Source organism: Gambusia affinis, linkage group LG22, assembly GCF_019740435.1.
Source record: "Gambusia affinis linkage group LG22, SWU_Gaff_1.0, whole genome shotgun sequence".
Lineage (NCBI taxonomy): Eukaryota > Metazoa > Chordata > Actinopteri > Cyprinodontiformes > Poeciliidae > Gambusia > Gambusia affinis.
The window spans coordinates 16,852,215-16,870,802 of record NC_057889.1 but is presented as its reverse complement, the minus strand read 5'-3'; the positions used below and the strand labels follow the sequence as shown (position 1 = coordinate 16,870,802).

The following is an 18,588-nucleotide window of genomic DNA, read 5'->3' as shown; positions in this document are numbered from 1 at the left end:
ATATAGATATACTTTTTACGAAATTTAAATTCATAAATTAAAAGCATTTATATGGGAACTACCTACTTTCTCATCCTTTCAATGTTTTAATAAACAAAAGTATTGTCTAATAACTTTCCCAGACCCACTGATATGGAAGTGAAGTATTATATTTCAAAATTATTCAAGATCAGCAGTATTATATTTCAAAATGATTCATTTGTACTTGCTGGAGAAAAAAATGAGTTTATTATTATTGCCTTGGATTTGGATACAGTGAATATTTAATATGAGTGACAGATTCTATCTTTGCCATGTTGATGTCTTCTGAAAATAAAGTGGCTCATAAAAACTTGAACATTTGTCTGCATGTTTTGTTTAGCTTTTTGGTGGTCTTCAGGTTTATCTGTGTGTCCACATTGTTCATTGTGATACAATATTGGTTCCAATCCCCTTCAAACTATTTTAACTAGATAACTACTTTTTGGCGTTTCTAGGAAAAATTCCCAGTTTTTTCATCCATCAACCAAGACACTATTTCCAAATATTTAAGATACATATGACTGAATTTTCATGTTTTCAAACAGCCTAACAAACTGCTATTCAGTGTGTCCATGTGCCTGTGTTGTGCAAACTGATGATTTCTTTCTGGACCGGCAAAATTTTCTTACAACTTCCAACATGCCCCTCAAAGGGATGCACTTTCAGGTGACAACTTTTCACGGTAGATTACACCAGAACCTGTGATTTGAAAATCCTGTCGTGTATTTTAGGTCTATCCAGATCTTTGGCATTATTAAGAAAGGTTTTTATAAGCTCTTCCAAATAAAATCATTAATTGTATGACAAGCTTATTTTGAAGGGAGTTATTTCTTGTTCGACACTGCCACAGTTCACACTGATGTTAGATTAACTTCAGTGTAAAGATGATGGTGTTTAATCACAAGTCCAGTTAATGGTCAGTTTTAGATAGGATAGAAGGTTTGGTGGTTGTTCTTGAACGTCCTAACCCAATTTCTTTTGGTAACAGTTTCATCAGTGGTAACATTTCAGAAAAAAAAAACTCTAAAATTTTGAGATTAATATCAGAAATTTTCTAGAAAAAAAAAAACAAGGGAATTTCTGAGTTTGAAGCATTGCTGATCTTCACCAAATAACTTGGAAATTTTGAGAATAATCTTAAAACTTTTTGATTAAAAAAAATATGCAATTTTTGAATTTGAAGTCGAAAATGTCAGCAGAAAACTCAGAAATTTGGAGAATAATCTCAGAAATTTATATATAAAAAAAAAAAACTGTTTGAAAAGTCAAACATTTTTGACTTGGGAATTTTCCGAGTTTCAAAAGTTGAACATTTTCAACTTTTTATACTCAGAGATTTTAGTGTATGTTCTAAAAAAAAGATTGAGATTAATCTAAAGGTTTCTTGAGTTTTTCCCAGAAAATCTTCGACTTTTCAAACTCAGAAATCCTAGTTTTGTCCCAGAAAATTTCTGAAATTGATTTAAAAAAATTCCTGAGTGCTTTGGTGGAAATATAGTCTTAAATTCTTTTCTATCAACAATGACCCGTCGTAGTACACATATATTTTGTGACAGTTATGCAGAAGTACTTGATTCACCTGAATGTCCTTGAGGGCACAGCCCCCAGTGATTGCATTATTCACTCGCCGGATCAAAGGTCCTTTATGGCTTTGTAGCTGGAGTTTGCCCAGGCACCAGTCAGTGAGAGGCAGGCGGACTGCGAACACTCCACAACTTTCCCTCCACGCCTAAACACCAAAATCCGAGTGTTATGGATCACGTCTACGATCAAGTTGAGGCCGGTGGCGGAGACGACAGCCCCGACCGACAGCCCAGGTATGAGAACATACGTGAGGGAACGAACCATCTGTACAGCGAGGTGCAGGTCCACGCCCCGCAGAGGGGCGAGCGCAGCTCCCCGGACTACATGGAAATCAAGGACGGTGACAAACACAGCAACTCCTCGTCGTCCTCCTCCTCCTCTTCCTCGTCCTCCAGCGACGACGAGAGAGACCGGGAAGACCTGACGGATGAGCAACAAGTTGTGGCGACGATGGACCTGCCGCCTGAGCCAGAAGGGGTGAACAGAGAGGAGCATGACAGCTCCCGGCGCTCATCAGCCTCCTCTCACGCCTCGTCTTCCTCTTCCTCCTCCTCCTCCCACCACGGGGACCCCTGTGACGACCCTCCGATTGAAAGCAACATCCAGGATGAGGATAATGCCATGGACGGGTTGCTGATGTCTTACACCCATCCCAACACCATCCCGAAGACAAAGGAGTCTGTGGACTACAGCATTAAAACTCTGGAGAACGTCACTCTGGATGACAGCAGCGCGGCCCCGGCTGACCCCAACGAGCCCAAGGTCTCCCTGTTCGTCAAGGTAAGAATTTGACTTTATAAGCTTTAAAAACAAGGTTGAGTCAGGACACCAACTCTGAGCTATGTTGAAGGAGGGCGTGAAGTGCATTTTTTTTACTTTAAGTAACTCTTGCCAGAGGCGACCCTAAGTTGTGTGAGGCCCAGGGTAAAAATCTGATTTGGGACCCACTTCCGGTTAAGTTCATTGTCTAACAGCCACCAGAGGAAGAGTGATGTCTCCTTAATATGAGCTACACAGTCAAAGTTCATAAATTGCTTTGCATGTATTAAAACCTGTTTTTTATTAGTTTTATTCTCTATGGGTCTGTTTCAATACCTAAAACTTAAGCTTCGTCTACAATGAACTTAAGAAAAAACATTGTCATCCATGACTTAATATCTAAAATACAATTAACAAAGGCATCACTCAGTCTTGGGACATCGTGAGACATGGTAATATAACGCTTTGTGTTATCAGCATTAGTTGATGCCTTACTTATGGTCGAGGAACTTTAGCATTTAGCTTTGAGGTACTCTGTAGTTTCAGTTCTAAAATTTCGAGGAACAGTTTTCTAAGTCTTGAAATAATTTTATTTTAACAAGATACTGTAAACTTGTTCTGACAATTACTGACATATAACAGAAACTAATGGAGGGTGTCTGTTACATGTGGCCCTCAATTTGAAAGGCACCATAGATTGAAAGCATGGAAAAATGAGGCAGTGTAAAAAAAAATTGACATTTAGTATTCACCATAACATCATCTTATTTATGCACTGATTTGCTGTAAACATTTTCAATCGTGTATTTATAATTATCAGATACGTCAGCCCATGCAGCCTCATATTCTGCCTACACTTATGCTCAGTGGTAAATTTTGGGACATTTAGACTGATAGCTCATAAAAGGAGTCTGTGTTTTAAATGCTCTCTTCTGCTGTTCAATAGAAAATAAACAGATTTTAAATTAATTGTAAGTAAATGCTCCTGATTCGGGTATTACACTTTTTAAACAGGCAAAGTTTAATTTCCTATATGCATTTTACAGTTTGATGACTATATAGCGTAAAGTTACAAGTTTTCATTTATGATTTTGACATTAACATGGCCAAAGGTCTTTCAATAAAGGCATGTATTGCACATGTTTCTAAATCACCACAAGCTTGACATCGCATAAAGTAATGAAATGCATTGCTAGCAGTGAATGCCAACAAAGTAGTAGGAAGGTTATTTTTAGCTACACTTTTATACATGGTTTAAGTGTGAGCCTGACTAATAAAAACTTACTGTAAAAGATAATATAATTATATATATAATTAAAAGTATTTATCAAATTGTACGTGCAGGGATACTTTTAGAACATGTTATGTAAGCTGTGGCTTTTCTGAGACAGAATCTTTTAAGTCATGTAATACTCAACTCATTCACAGTAAAAGACCATCGTAACCATAGGTGAACTCTAGGCCAGCTCAGATCCTCCCGTGTCTTCGTTCATTTAGTGATAGTTGTGGAGCGGGGCCATCAGCTACTGCAGGACTGAAAACTTCCCACCAATAGGAAATATTAAAGTCTGCCAGAATGGGTCTTGGCAACAGTAAGCAAAAGTATTCACACGTCTGGAACTTATTTATTACGGATACCACCGCAAGCTTTGATGCATTTCGTTGGGATTGCAGATGGCCGAATACTGAATGAAAATGACGGATGGCTTTCAAAGTGTCTTATCTAAAATAAATATTGGAAGAATGTCACGTAAATGTGTATTCAGTCCCCTTGAATCAAGTCCTTTGCACATCTAGATGCAGAAATTTTTAGCCACTGTTCCTTCCAAAACAACTCAGTCTCATTCAGATTGAATGGAAAACGTTTGTGACCATCAGTGTTTAAGTCTTGGTACAGATTCTCAGCTGGACTTAACTCTGGACCTTTACTGGGCCATTCTGACCCATGAATACTCTTTGATCTAAACCAGTTCACTGCAGCTCTGGTTGTATGTTTACGATGACTTCAAACAACTTCTCTGCTGAAGAAGCGCATTCCCACAGGGTCATGCTGCTACCTCCATGTTTCACTGTGGAAATCACATAAAGCGGGAATAACATGGAAGTTTGTATTTTCAAAACCTTTGAAAAACCTTAAAGGGTAAACATTTTCTATCAATTTAGCAAATATTTCCCAATTATGTTTTCCTGCGCATATCAGATATATTGCCAATACTTTAAAAGCACCATCTGAACTTGGTTTTGTTCTACAAAGCTGTTCATGATAAGATTCCCATTTGTATGCACAAACATCACGGGACACACACTGACCTAGAGGTGTATAGGGCTCAGCTTCATACCTTCGTTTCATTGGGGAAGGTCTAACTTCCGGTATGAACACCGACAGAAGGCGAACATGCATCCCTAAACCAAGTCTTTCACAGTTCTAATCCACCTGGTGTAACGTTGCGTAAAATTGACTCTAATCTTGGTTTATCGTCTGTTTGCTATTTACTGCCTATAAAAAGAAAAACGCCTCATAAAAATGCAAACTGCTTCAGATAAAATTTTAAAACACCCCAAAAAGCATGCTGAAAGTTCACTTTGATGAGCTGAGTTAAAAGCAAGTCGAGGTGGATATGCCTTTAGTTCATTTATATAAATAGCGCTGTCGAGCTGGGTTGGTATTTCTGCGATAGCTAACTGTAGTTTGAGCACATTTACAGTGAAAGCTGATAAAGGCACCAACTGACATCAAATCAGAACCACAAGTTATCTCAGAATCATGATAAACGGTGACCATAGTTCACAATGGTAATGACCCACCTATCTGAGTTTATCAACACCGAACGTTTAGAATACGAGCCACGTTTTGGCTATTAAATGTTATATGTTGGTGATGTTATATTACAATTATGATAATCACCGACCAATAAATTGTCGTGGAGATTTACAAGATCCATTGTCCGTTGCCCTCCCATCTGAGAAACTCCAAGACGTGTGTGGATTTTCCAGCGGTTTAATCATCACCGGCTGCTATAAATTAACCCCAGCTCTGCTATAAAACTAGGGAGGAGAGTTTAGGACATCGCCTGTTTTTTTTTTTTTTTTGCTGACAACGTTGCATGACTCATCCCCTTCAACAGAGGTTATAAGAGTTATCTGAGAGTTACATCCACAACAGTCGTTGTGTTTTGAAACGCAGTAATTTCTCTTGGCAATAGTGAGAAGACGATTCTCCAGCGGACACATCCGGGCTTTGATGCATTGGTGGTGTCCTTTTACGAGGTTTCTGTAAATTTGAAAGAACAATGCTACTAGAAGCGGAGGGGTTAACTCAAGAGAGAACATTAAACAGTCTCCTTCACCTTGGCTCCGAAAAGACACAAACACCTGTTACTGTTTGATTCTGCTAGTGAATGATTAGCCCAACAAGTGAGGCTTTGAGCTTCTCTTTGTCTAAAGAACATACATAATAACGACACAGTGTCTAAGAAAAGATTTCGGTATAAACTCACTCAAGTGTTAGCTTAGTGAAAAGTATTTCCTTCCATACATACTTACTCTCTTTTGCTTTTTTTTTTTTAAAGTCAAACTTATTTTTTCCAGACCATCCAACTAATTTTAATATTAGACATAGTAATACCAAAATGGTAGGACTACAGCAATGACTTTAGAGAAGCAAAAATGCAGTCAGTCAGAGAAAGAAAGACGGTAATTTACAAAAAACTACTTAATGCAGTTGCCACTCTTAGGAGAAAATCAGTCACAGTTCAGAAAAAGACAGAAAAGATATGGCGCTATGGACTGTCTGGAAGTCAGTCTTTTTTTTTTTTTTTTTTTTTTTTTGTTCAAGAAGATCCAGCATAACTTAAGTTCCAAAACTTTAACAAATGTTTGGAACATTTTCCTTTAAAAATGTGAGACCAAAGTAGAGATGCCAAACAAGCATGGTGGAAGGTTGACGATTCCGGCTTATTTTCCAGCCAAAGGATGTGTTATTCACCGAGCTTTTTTAAACTATTCTTCACTCAAATATGTGACCAAGTGTCCAACAGTCAAAACTTTGACAAATTCGGATCACAGAACAGGACAAGGATCCCAAACCCAAAAACAAACCTACTGCAGAGTTGCTGAAAAAGAGAACCAAGGTTTTGCAAAGTGGCAGTCAAAGTCCAGACCTCACCCTGATTAAAATGCTGTCCTCGGATGAATCCCTGAAAGTGAAGACGTAAGACTATGATAAAGAGTTAAAGAATACAACAGTTTCCGGCTACTGCTCTGGTTCTCCAACATACTGAAATATTGATGCTTTCAGCAACATAATTTTACAACTCTGTAAAGTCATAATGGGTTTATTACGTAGCAACATCTAGGTCACTAGTCAATTCTTGGAAGGACGATTATTATTTATTATTTTTATCAGAACTGTAAATCTATGTACAGCAAACGTTGCTTGGTAGTTGTCAGATTGCATGCAGTGACCTTAAAATCTGGTTAGACCTGCTGAAAAGAACATCTACCTAAATGCTGTTATACTTTCTATCAACTTTCATGTTCACTATATATAAGTCTTCATTTGGGGGCCTTTTAATATTTCCCTTCTGAAATAAATCATTTTCAGAGTTTCAGACCTTCCTCTTCCTAGAAACTGGTTGGTACTGCGTGCATTTGTGTCAGCCAGGAGAGGGAGCTGTGCTATAAATAGAGGGTTCAGATTCCACTTCCTTCACATCTGTCTTTCGTTTTATGCTTTCCAAGGTGACGGGACTGTTTTTTTCCAACTCGGATAGGTCTGTCAGAACCTTGTAAGCCAGACACGTTGCAGCCCAGTTCCTTCTGCAGCGCCGTACGGTTTGTATGCAAATTATTCCTACTTCCTGCCTTTAGAGACCAAATCAGACATCAGTGAGCCACTGAGGAGTTGTCTCCACTGCTGCTGGTGATCACATGAAACCTGCCGGAGCAGACGCATGCGGAACATGAATTAAATATGAATGCTGCCGCTCCTCTGCTCCAGAAATAATAATAATCAAAATAAATAACCAACAGAGTGACAGGCATGAGAATTCAAAGTGGCATAAGTATGACTGTATTTTTTGGGGGGGGGAAAATTATTCTGCCTGAATATGTAGAAATCAAAACAGGCTATTTTTTTCCACTTTTTATTTTTATTTGACAAATAAAAGCCATCAGACTAAATAACCCCGTGGAAATATATATATATATTTTTAGGTTTTTATACAGATGGATTCTGAAAATAGGAGATAAGATGTGCTTTATTTGTGGGGGGGTTTTGCTGTTGAGGATGGAAGTGAGAGATGGGGCTCCACCCCCTGGTACGGCAAGGCCTGACACCTGTTCAGCACTCTGTGTGGATGAGCTGTGCCTCTGCTCTTCATCTGAGTCTAAATCAGGGCGCGGGGCTTTATACCCAGCACCTGGACTGTCACGACGAGGAGGGAAATTTACTTTCAGAGGGACCAAACAGAGGTGGACGGCCTTGGATTAAAGAGCTGCTCAAGTTGAGAGAAGAAAATAAAAAAAGAAGAAGAAGAGAGAGCGTGAGTGAGATCACGCCTGGAGTAAAGGAATCCTTCCAGAGAGGATGTCTTCCATGGAGGATGTAAACCTCAAATGACAAGACAAACTTAAAAGGACGCAAGACAAAACAAAGAGCAAGACAGCATGTCCACAAACAGCCAGGACAGAGAACCTGATATAGAACTTTTTGTGAAGGTAGGACAGAGAAATGGGGTCGGGGATTTTCTGACATTTTGATGAAGTTTGGGTGAGCGCAGCAGCAGAATTTCAGCCGTTGCGCCGCGACCCCGGTGTGATATGGTAAGCTGAGGTAACCCAATAGCGGAGGTAGAGTTTCAGCAGCAGCAAGATTACCGTGACAGCGTTTCTGAAGTTGCTGATGCTGGGATGCCTCTGCACTGGTTCCCAATACCAATGGAGAACTTTGGCTTCAGGAGGAAATGTGTTATACAAGTACCTCCTCTAAAGAATTACTGAATGTTAATGTTGTATGTAGAGATATTGGAAATAGAAGAAGTCGGTTTATCATTTGGCTCTTCTTTTTTAGACAATAATCTCCTGATGCTGTATAAAAATGAAGAAAATATTTCACCAATTATATCACTGATTTGTTTCAGTAAACTAAATATGTTAATAGAAATCCAAACTCTGCAACTTCTGTAATTTTTGTCCTGCATTAGCTTACGTTAAACAACTATCGTCCATAATTTCTGATCTCCTAAAGGGTAATGGAAAATCTTACATATAAATCTGTTTAGAGAAAAGAGTTTCCATAGCAGCTGTCATTCTAATATTAGTCGTTTCATCATGTGCCCTCTGAGAGGTGACCCAGATGGACAGGGGGCTGTCCTGGGATGTCCTGGTTATAAATCTGAAAACTGAGACACAAGCACCCCTGGAGTGGCAGCTTCTGTATTTTTTAACAGAAGTTAATAACTTCAGAGGGACCTGGAAAAAAATGGATTGTGAAAATTGAATCAATTCGTTATGTTGATTTAACAAAAAAGGGCTAGGTTGCGTTTCTAATCAAAAAAGAAGAAGGCAGCTAGTAGTGTCTAAAGAACACCAAGGAAGTACTTGTAGACTACTATCAACATAACAAGTATGTATTGCACTAATGCCTGTTGAGGAATAGTAAACTGTACCAAGGAATGAATGGGGAGCACTTTGCTGCCACCTTGTGGTCAGGTTTATGTCTAATTTGAGGAATTTTCTGTTGCATGTTCTACATTGTTTTTAACAAGTTGTACTGAATTTATAATCTGTTTAACAGGAAAAACACAAAATGATCTATTTTTATGTAATTGCAATCCAATTCAGGCATAAGGTAAAAAAAATATTAAACCAAGTTTAGTAAGCGCATATTCTCAAAATCTGTTTTATAGATGCATCTTTTAACTTGTATGATAATTATGACAAAGGCAATAGATATATCATTATCATAATTAGGATTTATTTAGAACAATCACAGATTATAAGCAGAAAAGAGTCTTGTTCAGGTGTGCTGCACTCACATTAAGTTTTCCATGAACTGGATTGAAAGAGAAACTCATAACATAACAGCTAGCTCTAGCATGTGTTAACTACCCAACGGGTAAAAGGCTAATGATATTGTTAGCATAAAATCCCCTTTTTAGTGTAAATGCAACTCAACAGGGGAAACTTATATTTGCATTATTAAACAGAAACATGTTACCATCTTACTAGTTAACATTTATTCATGTGGAAGATTCTCTGTAAAGTCAGAGTGTTGCACAGTTGTACACAGATGAGACTGTTTCTCTACAACCAAACAAACTGGGTCATGATTCAATGTTGAGTTAAAACTAACATCTGGGTTAAAGCCGTCACTCAGCAGTTATTTTGCATGCACTGACTAAATAAAGTCCAGGAATCAATGATTGTCAAGTCGGAAACATTTGGAGGGATTAGGGTCCACTGTGCTAAGTTCATAAAACCTTCACTGAAGATCTGTTGGATTTATGAGCTTCAAATAAGCTGACAACTGACTGGCTACATGCGTTCCTCTGACTACCAGGTCTTCCCACATGACGGCTATTTTCCACCACTTTCTGGATGTTGATTGACTATTATCTGTTGCATGTGTATTGTGTGCATCTCCATGCAAGCGAGCCCGGCCATAACAATACTCACAGGCAGCCCTGGGCGCATCAATGGCTGTTGAACATCCAGTTGACTCAGCTGCTTTTAGCCTGGGGCTTCAGTTTTCTGGTCTCAGTGCTGTGTAGACATAAACACATGTAGGTATGTAAACACTGCAAACGCCTCATTCTTTTGATGCAGTGGCTTGCTGAGGTTTTCCCTCATTTTCTTTCCTCAGATTTGCATTTTATGGAGATTTTATCCAATAAACAAACACAATGCAGCGCATTCTGACTTATTGCAAAAAATAAAGGTCAGGTCAGGACAAATATCAAAAACATTCAGTTAGAAGTTCAGTTAGAAGGATTCAGGTGTGGAATAATTGTGAGGTGTGATTTTCACTCTTAAATGAAAGAAAAATGTATAAAAGTCATATAAACAAATACAATACGGTTTGATTATGCTTTTCTTTATGAGTTTGTCACAGCTGGAGATACATTTTAAAAAAATATACAGGAAATATTGGAATATGGATGGATATTCCAATATTTGCTTTTATGCTTTTGATTTTGATTATGCCTTCTGTATAACAAGGTGAAGGTATAATATTCTTAACCTACACATTTTTTGGTCGACACTTTGTTCTTCCCATTGACAGAAAATTATATTTTCTTTATCTAGTTTTGTCTTGTGTTTCTTACAGTATTTTCCTTTTTTGACTTGTGTATGAAAAAAATTGAAAAATAAGCTGTAGGATTTATTTTCCAAATCGCTGTAAAACATCATGCTCTTTTCGGTTAAAAACAAAGGTTCAAGAAACTAATTACCAGATCACTAATGTGCTGAATGATGGGTACCGGCTCCAGACACTAACCCAGGGGTCATTGCTCCTATTCTCTGCATGGCGGCGGGTCAGATCCTGCTCCACGCTCCCCAGCGGCCGGTGAACCTGGAGATGCAATCGATATGTTCAATTCAACCGATCCACTGGCTCAGGTGTCAGTGATGGGGCTCTACATGCCGACACAGGATATCTCAGCACGTACACACTTGGCAGATGAAGAGAAAATGTCTATATGTTGCTCACAAAAAGCAACAAGTAACAGGTTCTGTCCTCATTTGACTAATTAAGAAAAATAAGATAAACATCTCCGAAAAGTTTGTCATGTTTTCGTCTGATAGCTGGAGTACATCGTGACGTTTTGCAGGTTTTTATGCATTTTATGTCTAATCTCTAGAACATTACAAAAGACCTCATATTAACTATGTTTACTATTTGATTAATTCTATATGAGCAGTATAAATGTAGATGGCTTGTCATAGTACTATTCCCTGCATGGAAAGGCAGCCAATCCAGGCCGCTCTACTTCATTAATCCTGTGCATGAAGGTTTGTCTGAAGGTCCCTGCCTCCCATCTTGCTACTTTAGCCAACAAGGCTTTGCAAAAGCTTTTTTTTCCATCTAGAACTTTTCCACATTTTGCCCTGTCATAGTCACAGACCAATTTTAATAGGGATAGACCAACAAAACGCATATCTACATTCACTATTTCCTCATGATAAGCTATTTAGAATCACTCAGAGTCTGATTTGAAACTTTTCTCAAGTTCAGAAGTTTACATGCATTTCTTTAGTATTTGGTCAAATTGCTCGTCTTCTATATAACTTTTGTCAAACGTTTTGGGTCTCCTTCCACCAGCTTTTGTCAATTTTGGAATTTTGGCCCATTCCTCTACAGACCTGCTGTTACCAAGTAAAGTTTGTAGGACTCTTTGCTCACACAACGTTTTCTACCCTCAAATTTTCTATGGGATTGAGATCAGAATTTTGTGATGGGCCCTCCAAAACATTGAGTTAAAATTCTTTAAACTGGGCTGTATGGCCAAAGTCAAAGTCGATTTGGAAGACCTCTTTGTACCCAAGTTTTAACCACCTGGCTGATGTCTTGAAATGATACTTTCGTATTTCCACACACTGTTCTTCCCCTAACATCTTTTTTGTGTAGTACACTAATCCCTTCTGTGGCTAGGTGCCCACAGAACACGATGCTGCCACCCCTGGGCTTCACAGCTGGGATGGTGTTCTCGGTTTTGCAAGTTTCTCCCGTTCTGCTTCAAATCCGTTAACAATCATCAAGACCACAAACAAGACGTCTCCAAGAATCAAGGTCCATTTCCCTATGTCCATTTGCAATCTCTAATAGATTTTTTCCCCCATGTTTCTGTTGGAGTTCTTCTTCCTGACTGAGTGGCCTTTGGACCTCAGACAATACAGAACTTGTTTCACGTTAGATAACGATACTTATGCCAACTTACATCTTCACAAGGTATTCTACTTAAGTTCTGGAGTAGAACAAAGTTCGTGTTGGTACGTACATATTCCAGCAGACTATTGTGAGAGACTTGCAGGTCAAAATCAAAAATGTTTGACCCAAGTCACAAAATGTTGAAGACATTGTAACCAACTAAAAACACAGAAAAAATTTTAAATATCTGGTTTCAACTTCAAACGTAATTCACCGGCCTGACTGACCTTATTGTGCATTGTGTCTGTGTGCAGGCAGGAAGTGATGGAGAAAGCATCGGCAACTGTCCTTTTTCCCAGCGTCTCTTCATGATCCTCTGGCTCAAAGGAGTGGTCTTCAACGTCACAACTGTTGACCTCAAGAGGTGAAGAAAGAGCTGCTCACTGCGTACTTTGTGCTACTATCGGTTTATATGTGACGCCTTGTTGTCCTTGTGTCCTCTGCAGAAAGCCAGAAGATCTGCAGAAGCTGGCTCCGGGGACGCACCCCCCTTTCCTAACCTTCGACGGTGACGTCAGGACCGACATCAACAAGATCGAGGAGTTTCTTGAGGAAGTTCTCTGCCCTCCAAAGTAATTCACATGGAAAGCTTTACAACACCATGTGTGTTTTATCAGACTGCACACCGCCTGCTTTTGGTTGGATTTATGACAACTTTGTGTTGTTGTTGAAGGAGCAGGAAGCCGTTTAGTCGAGTAAGGGATGGCTAGCTTTGATGAAAGCTGACATTTTCTGATAAAACTGTTATTTCAGGGGTTTTGTTGATGTTTATATGCCATAGATACCATTAAATCCAGTGACTAGAAATCTCAACTATCCATATTTAAAGCTCTATCCCACATGTTTAATGATATTTAACCAAAGCTAAGATGGGTTTATTGAGTTCTATTAATGTCTCTTAAAATGTCTTCAAAGTCAGACTGAGAACGCCAGATTACCTAATTCTTCTTTTATTGCCTGTAAAGTTTTTTACGTTTTAAATGGACCCTAGTGTGCGAACGCCAAACGAGGTGGGACGCCAGTTCAGTGCGGTTCTGTAACGTGTTTTAAATTCGGTGCTAAGCTTCAGTCCAGGTGTTAATTCCATCCAGATGCTTTGGTCTGACTGTACCTTCCGGCCCACTCCCCATGCCCGCTCAGGTATCCCAAACTGGCTGCCAGGCACAGAGAGTCCAATACAGCTGGAAACGACATCTTCGCCAAGTTCTCAGCCTTCATCAAGAACACCAAAGCCGAGGCGAATGCCGGTAGGGAGCTCATTTTCTGCCATATACATGTACATACGCATTTACATCTGCAGCTTTGCACAGTTAAAACAACAGTTTTATTATGTTTCGCCACTAGATCGCAGCAAAGCTCAACTTTTCAGGCTTTAACTTAGATCCTCTCATTTACTTTGCTGCCATCTAATGGGGATTTGTGTTACACACACTCAACGACCTTTAAGGTGCATTAACTTATCAGCTTGTATGACAATGAGTGTTTTTGGTTTGTGCATTTCAGCTCTAGAGAAAGGTCTAACCAAAGCCCTGAAGAAGCTTGATGATTACCTCACAAGCCCCCTGCCTGAAGAAATCGACGCAAACAGCATGGAGGAAGAAAAGGCCTCCAAACGGCTGTTCCTGGATGGAAATGAACTCACCCTGGCAGACTGCAACCTGCTGCCCAAGCTGCATATAGTGAAGGTAGGTTAAGGTTTCTAAATGACCTGGAACTGAGGCAGATAATGGGAACAGCTGAAGTATTTTTCCTGTGTATACAGCTAGTATTCAGCACAATAATGTGTGCATTTTAAAAATTAGGACAATAATCTTGTTATGAATTTAAATTTGAACATATATAACACACTTCACACTTATTGGCAATAACAAATTAATCTTATTGGATTAGTGTTATCTCACATTAACGGAGTTTAAAAAAAAAAAAGCAATTTTATTCTCACTCAGTTTAGAATGTAGTTTCACAATGTGAAGGTTTATTTATGGCACATAATCTCTTTTGAATACTGGCCCCTTTATTAGGGACATGTACACTACAGGATAAAAGTGTGGAAGTAAAATTTTTCTTGTTACTATTCAGGACACCTTTCTTTGAGTTGCCTTTTGATAGACCTCGATTTTACCAGATGACCGGTGCAAAAAATGCTCACAGAAGAAAAGAAGGGCTTAGTTGGAGGGTGGAGAACATTACCAAGTCATAACTTATAATACAAAAATATAATATAAAAAATGCTAACTTTTTCAGTTCCGAATTGATTCAGGTTCATCCTTGGATAAATGTAACAAATGTCCTAATACATCACCCTCATCTGTTTGAGCAATTAAATACAAATATCATCACTAGAAGAATGTTTAGCCACCTTAGTGTTTGGGAAGGAGATGGGTTCACAGACAGGAGTGTGTTTTAGTGTGAAATGTGCAAATTAACTGTAGAACAAAAAGCAATAGACTGACAAAACAATGCTGGCTGAAGTTAGTCATAGTGAAATGAGTCCTGTATCAACGCACTGTAAGCCAACTCAGTGAGGAAGAAGCCATTATTCCATAAGCAGCATAAAAACTGTTTGCATATCCCTTGAGGACAGAAACCTTAAAAAGATGTCCTATGGTCTAATAAAATTAAAATTGAGCACGGCCAAATCTTATTAAACTAATTCTCGAATAAGAGGTCAAGAATAAGTTGACCTCTTATTCTTCTTAATACTTGAAGAATAAGAGGGGAACAAAACAAATGGCATTATGAGAAAAGATTACTAAAAAAAATAAAACATCTCACATCTCCCTACCAATGTTAGTCCGCAATGGCAATTTAGAGGCAGAGAATGAACGAATCTGCAAACCTGGGCCAAAATTTCAGCAATTGATCTTGTAGAAGGATACCCAAAATGTTTGACCAAGTCATAAATTAGCACTGTTTGAATTATGTGGTTTATGTGAATATTTGGTGTCAACTGTACATACTAAATTAAGATGTGGTTTCTTAACATAACATTAAGAAGGTTAAGGACTAAAGAAATGGCTAACTACTAACAACGCCTTGTTTTCGTCCTAGATCGTCGCGAAGAAGTACCGCAACTACGAGATCCCGTCAGAAATGACAGGCGTGTTGCGGTATCTGAAAAACGCCGGCTCGCGCGAAGAGTTCACCAACACCTGCGCCGCAGACGCCGAGATCGAGAATGCCTACAAGGACGTGGCGAGGAGACTGGCCAAAGCCAAATAGCTCACCAACCCCCATCCTGAGCGCCAATGCAATAAACTAATAAACTAGCAACGCACACAACATCCATAAGCACACAGAAAAAAATTTTACACTACTCAGCATATTCTTCGTGCGACACTCTGCAGAAACATAAGATCTTTGTCTTTTTCAGCGCCAGATGTGATGGATTGCAATAATTCAGCGCTCCCTGTACTTAAACGGTATTTCAATCACATAGGCAGACATGGCAAAACAGAAGCGGAGCAGAAGATAAATCGAACCCTATTTAGCTTGACCCCAAGCCAGCTTTTAGTCGGCTCTGCTGTGAAACTTCTGACAAAACTCTTTTCACTCAAACGTGATTGTGTCTGTCCTTATACGTTCCTCGTAAGACAAAGCCCTCTTTCATACGTCCTCCACAGCACGGCCAAAACATTTTACTAGCTGCCGATGTCAAGGTTGTTGGCTTTATTTATTCCCGAGCCCACAGAAGTCTAGCCTGACTCCTGTGTTTATTATCGAGCTCCGGCTCCCGGGGAGAGACACCTTGTTTCATCTGTGATGGATGATTAACGCCCAAAGTTTTCCGAACACGACAGCTCCAATTCTGTTTTCAATCGTCCGTCATTCCTCCCCCCCCCCCTCGGTGTTGCTACATTAATTCTTGGGGTTTGTTTTTATTTTAGTTTATGAGTGTCTTGAGATTTCCATCCTACTCTTGAAAGATTTAATGACATTTAATGAACAAACTTGCCCATGTCGGGGCTTTCAGAGAACAAAGTTTAACATTTTGTGCCTATTGTTGAATAAAAAATAAAAAAAAGAAGAAAAATCTGAAACACAAGCCATTGTGATTGATGGACTCATTGTGATTAAATGCATTGCAGAAAGGAGTTAAAGCTTGTAGTCCTCCCTCCCCCACTTGTTAAAAATCCACTTCAGGTATTGATTTTGTCTCAAGTTACCTCATGATATAAATGGAGGTACTATTTATTCAGCGGCCCAATCAGGTCTGATTAGGTAGAGCCATTAGTGGCGCGATGAAAACCATCTTCCAGACCAGTTCCGTACTGGTCAGAAGCCCTGCCCTGCAGCTCCACACTCTGATGAGTCCATCAACATCCACTGCTTAAAAAGTTCAGGTTTAGGAGTCTCAGTGTCCACATAGAGGAGAGAGGAAACTTGTCTTGGGGGCTTGCTGTTTTTGGCTTGCTGTAACGTTTGCGACTATAGCGAGACTTCCTCGAAGAGCCATAAGGCTTTTGTATGGTTTGGACAAAACACATGATGTGAAACCAGAGCTTGATGACTGAGAGTTGCTCACAGCGAAGCTCTGCAAATAAATCAATATTTTCACAGATCTGCTTCTGCCTTTTCTTTTCCTTTCTTGCATGGCGATCGCGAGGTTGTCACTGAGACGAGAGGGTCTCCCGGGGCGATCGCGAACGTGCTGCAAAGGGTTAAGCGCGCCCGACCGACTGAGCTGATCAAATCCAGCGGTGCAGGTTTGTTGCTCTATCCATAACAGAGAGAGTGATGACCGCTGACAGGCTTAAATAGAGGCTTCCATGCCAGGGATCAAACGCCATCCTTCTTCTCCACTCTCTCATTAAGACGGAAAAGCCGAGCGCCGCCATCCGATCCGTCTCCATTTTTCCTCAAAGGAGTCTAAAACTTGAAAGATCTGCGCCTGTCGGATTTACAATGGTGGGCGAGCGGTGTTTACCGAGACGCCGGCGTGCCAGAAACAACAGTCAAAGAAAATAAATGGAGCCTGCCGAGTGTTTCCACAGGGGTAAGGAAATATGGAGCAAGACTTGTGCCTTGCTGTTTGGTAATTAGTACCTAAACATCGCTGTCCTTGGATCCCATCGCTCACATTCAACATTTCTCCAGGCTGGATAATATACAGAGGAGCATTAACGTCAAACACGTCTGGTCGTTGGGGCCTGGCAAGCCACATTAATCTGTTATTACACTCCCAAGTGGATCGACCAGTTGCTGGCCTTGGCTTGGCCACCGTATGGGCTGACAGCGAGTCACACACTGCACTTTTATGGCTACATTTAGTAAACCTTTTCAACTCGGGCATAAATTGTGTAAACGGACTCCCGCTTTGAGACCTCTGCTGATTAAAACAAACTGGCGTGCCTGACATTTGAAGACCCACCAGAAACAACCCTGTGATCCAATTAAAGGCCAGACTTATAGTTGCAGAAGTGCAGCTGCTTAACCCGCCAGAAGAGCAAGTCGGATCTCAGAGCTGGTTTCAGCTATTGCACCTGGAGCAGATGTTTCTTACACCTATTTGAGTGGAGTTTACGTGCACTAAAAATATTGTTGTCATCCTATCCAGAAAAGGATTTTTTTGAAAAGTTGATTGAAAATGATCTCTTGGCTAAACTGCCTTCTAAAAGTATTCACACCCCCTGAAATGTTTCACATTTTCTCTTGCTACAACCACTTTATCATTATTAATATTATTAACCTTTATTTCACCGGGAAAATCCCCCCGAGATTAAAAATCGCTTTTACAAGAAAATACTTTCCAAGCCCACAAAGTTTACAGAGCATTTAAAGCAAAACTGTACAAGCTAGCACCGCCATAAATAAATTAGTTAAAAGACTCCTCAGTTGAAACATTGGGGGTTAGAAACATTTAGTGACAACAGCAACTTTGGATTCATGTATTTCCACAACTGGTTCCAAGAAGATAGAGCAGAAAATTGAAAAGATTTATTTCCAAGTTCTGTTTGGACTTTAGGCACCCGAAAATTAGAGTAAGTTCTCACAAAGAAGAGAATATCCTGCGGTGGACTTTCTGTGTATGTAGGCCAACAAATACAAAGAAAGAAGGTACAGTACGGCCTTATCACTAAAACAAATAAATAAAAATAAGCCACAAACCTTTGTTGGATTTTAGGTGATAAAACAAAACTAGGCCTTACAACTTTGGTTTTGCATAATTATAGTTAAAAGTTGTCACCAACTCAAGGTTGATGTGATCAACCCATCAGAAAATAGTGTGTCATTTTTCATACATTTGTACTCCTGCTTGTTTCATTTCAGCCAGCTGGTTCCAAGATCACTTA

The 18,588-nt window shown here is 39.6% G+C and overlaps 2 protein-coding genes across 9 annotated transcripts in view; one reads left to right on the top strand and one right to left on the bottom strand.

Moving 5' to 3' along the window:
* The window catches only part of hmgn3 (high mobility group nucleosomal binding domain 3), a 51,940-nt gene that overhangs the window by 28,805 nt on the left and 4,547 nt on the right, over nucleotides 1–18,588 (bottom strand). For 5 of the 6 annotated variants that reach the window (XM_044106512.1, XM_044106508.1, XM_044106506.1 and 2 more), the window contains exons 2-3: nucleotides 10,818–10,939; nucleotides 10,042–10,128 (exon numbers count right to left, since the gene is read on the bottom strand). In XM_044106512.1, the coding sequence (XP_043962447.1) occupies nucleotides 10,042–10,059 (18 nt within the window). In that variant the 5' untranslated portion in view covers nucleotides 10,060–10,128; nucleotides 10,818–10,939. The remainder of the gene's footprint in view (nucleotides 1–10,041; nucleotides 10,129–10,817; nucleotides 10,940–18,588) is intronic. The other variant, XM_044106507.1, reaches the window with a different exon arrangement.
* On the top strand, nucleotides 1,607–16,865 carry clic5b (chloride intracellular channel 5b). 3 transcript variants are annotated; one of them, XM_044106499.1, is made up of 6 exons: nucleotides 1,607–2,385; nucleotides 12,550–12,659; nucleotides 12,742–12,867; nucleotides 13,436–13,542; nucleotides 13,799–13,980; nucleotides 15,347–16,865. In XM_044106499.1, exons 1-6 carry the CDS (start codon nucleotides 1,774–1,776, stop codon nucleotides 15,515–15,517), a joined length of 1,308 nt encoding a protein of 435 aa, XP_043962434.1. In that variant the 5' UTR covers nucleotides 1,607–1,773; the 3' UTR covers nucleotides 15,518–16,865. The 3 variants fall into 3 exon arrangements, with proteins under 3 accessions (XP_043962434.1, XP_043962435.1, XP_043962436.1); XM_044106500.1 differs by lacking the exon at nucleotides 1,607–2,385 and adding an exon at nucleotides 7,713–8,082 and having other exon boundaries at nucleotides 15,347–16,863; XM_044106501.1 differs by lacking the exon at nucleotides 1,607–2,385 and adding an exon at nucleotides 8,835–8,989 and having other exon boundaries at nucleotides 15,347–16,863.

Excerpts from the sequence above, each read along its gene's own strand:
- clic5b (XM_044106499.1), top strand. The coding sequence starts at position 1,774 with ATGGATCACGTCTACGATCAAGTTGAGGCCGGTGGCGGAGACGACAGC. Across the intron at positions 2,386-12,549 it reads AGGTCTCCCTGTTCGTCAAG|GCAGGAAGTGATGGAGAAAG; the intron begins GTAAGAATTTGA and ends GTCTGTGTGCAG. Across the intron at positions 12,660-12,741 it reads ACAACTGTTGACCTCAAGAG|AAAGCCAGAAGATCTGCAGA; the intron begins GTGAAGAAAGAG and ends TGTCCTCTGCAG.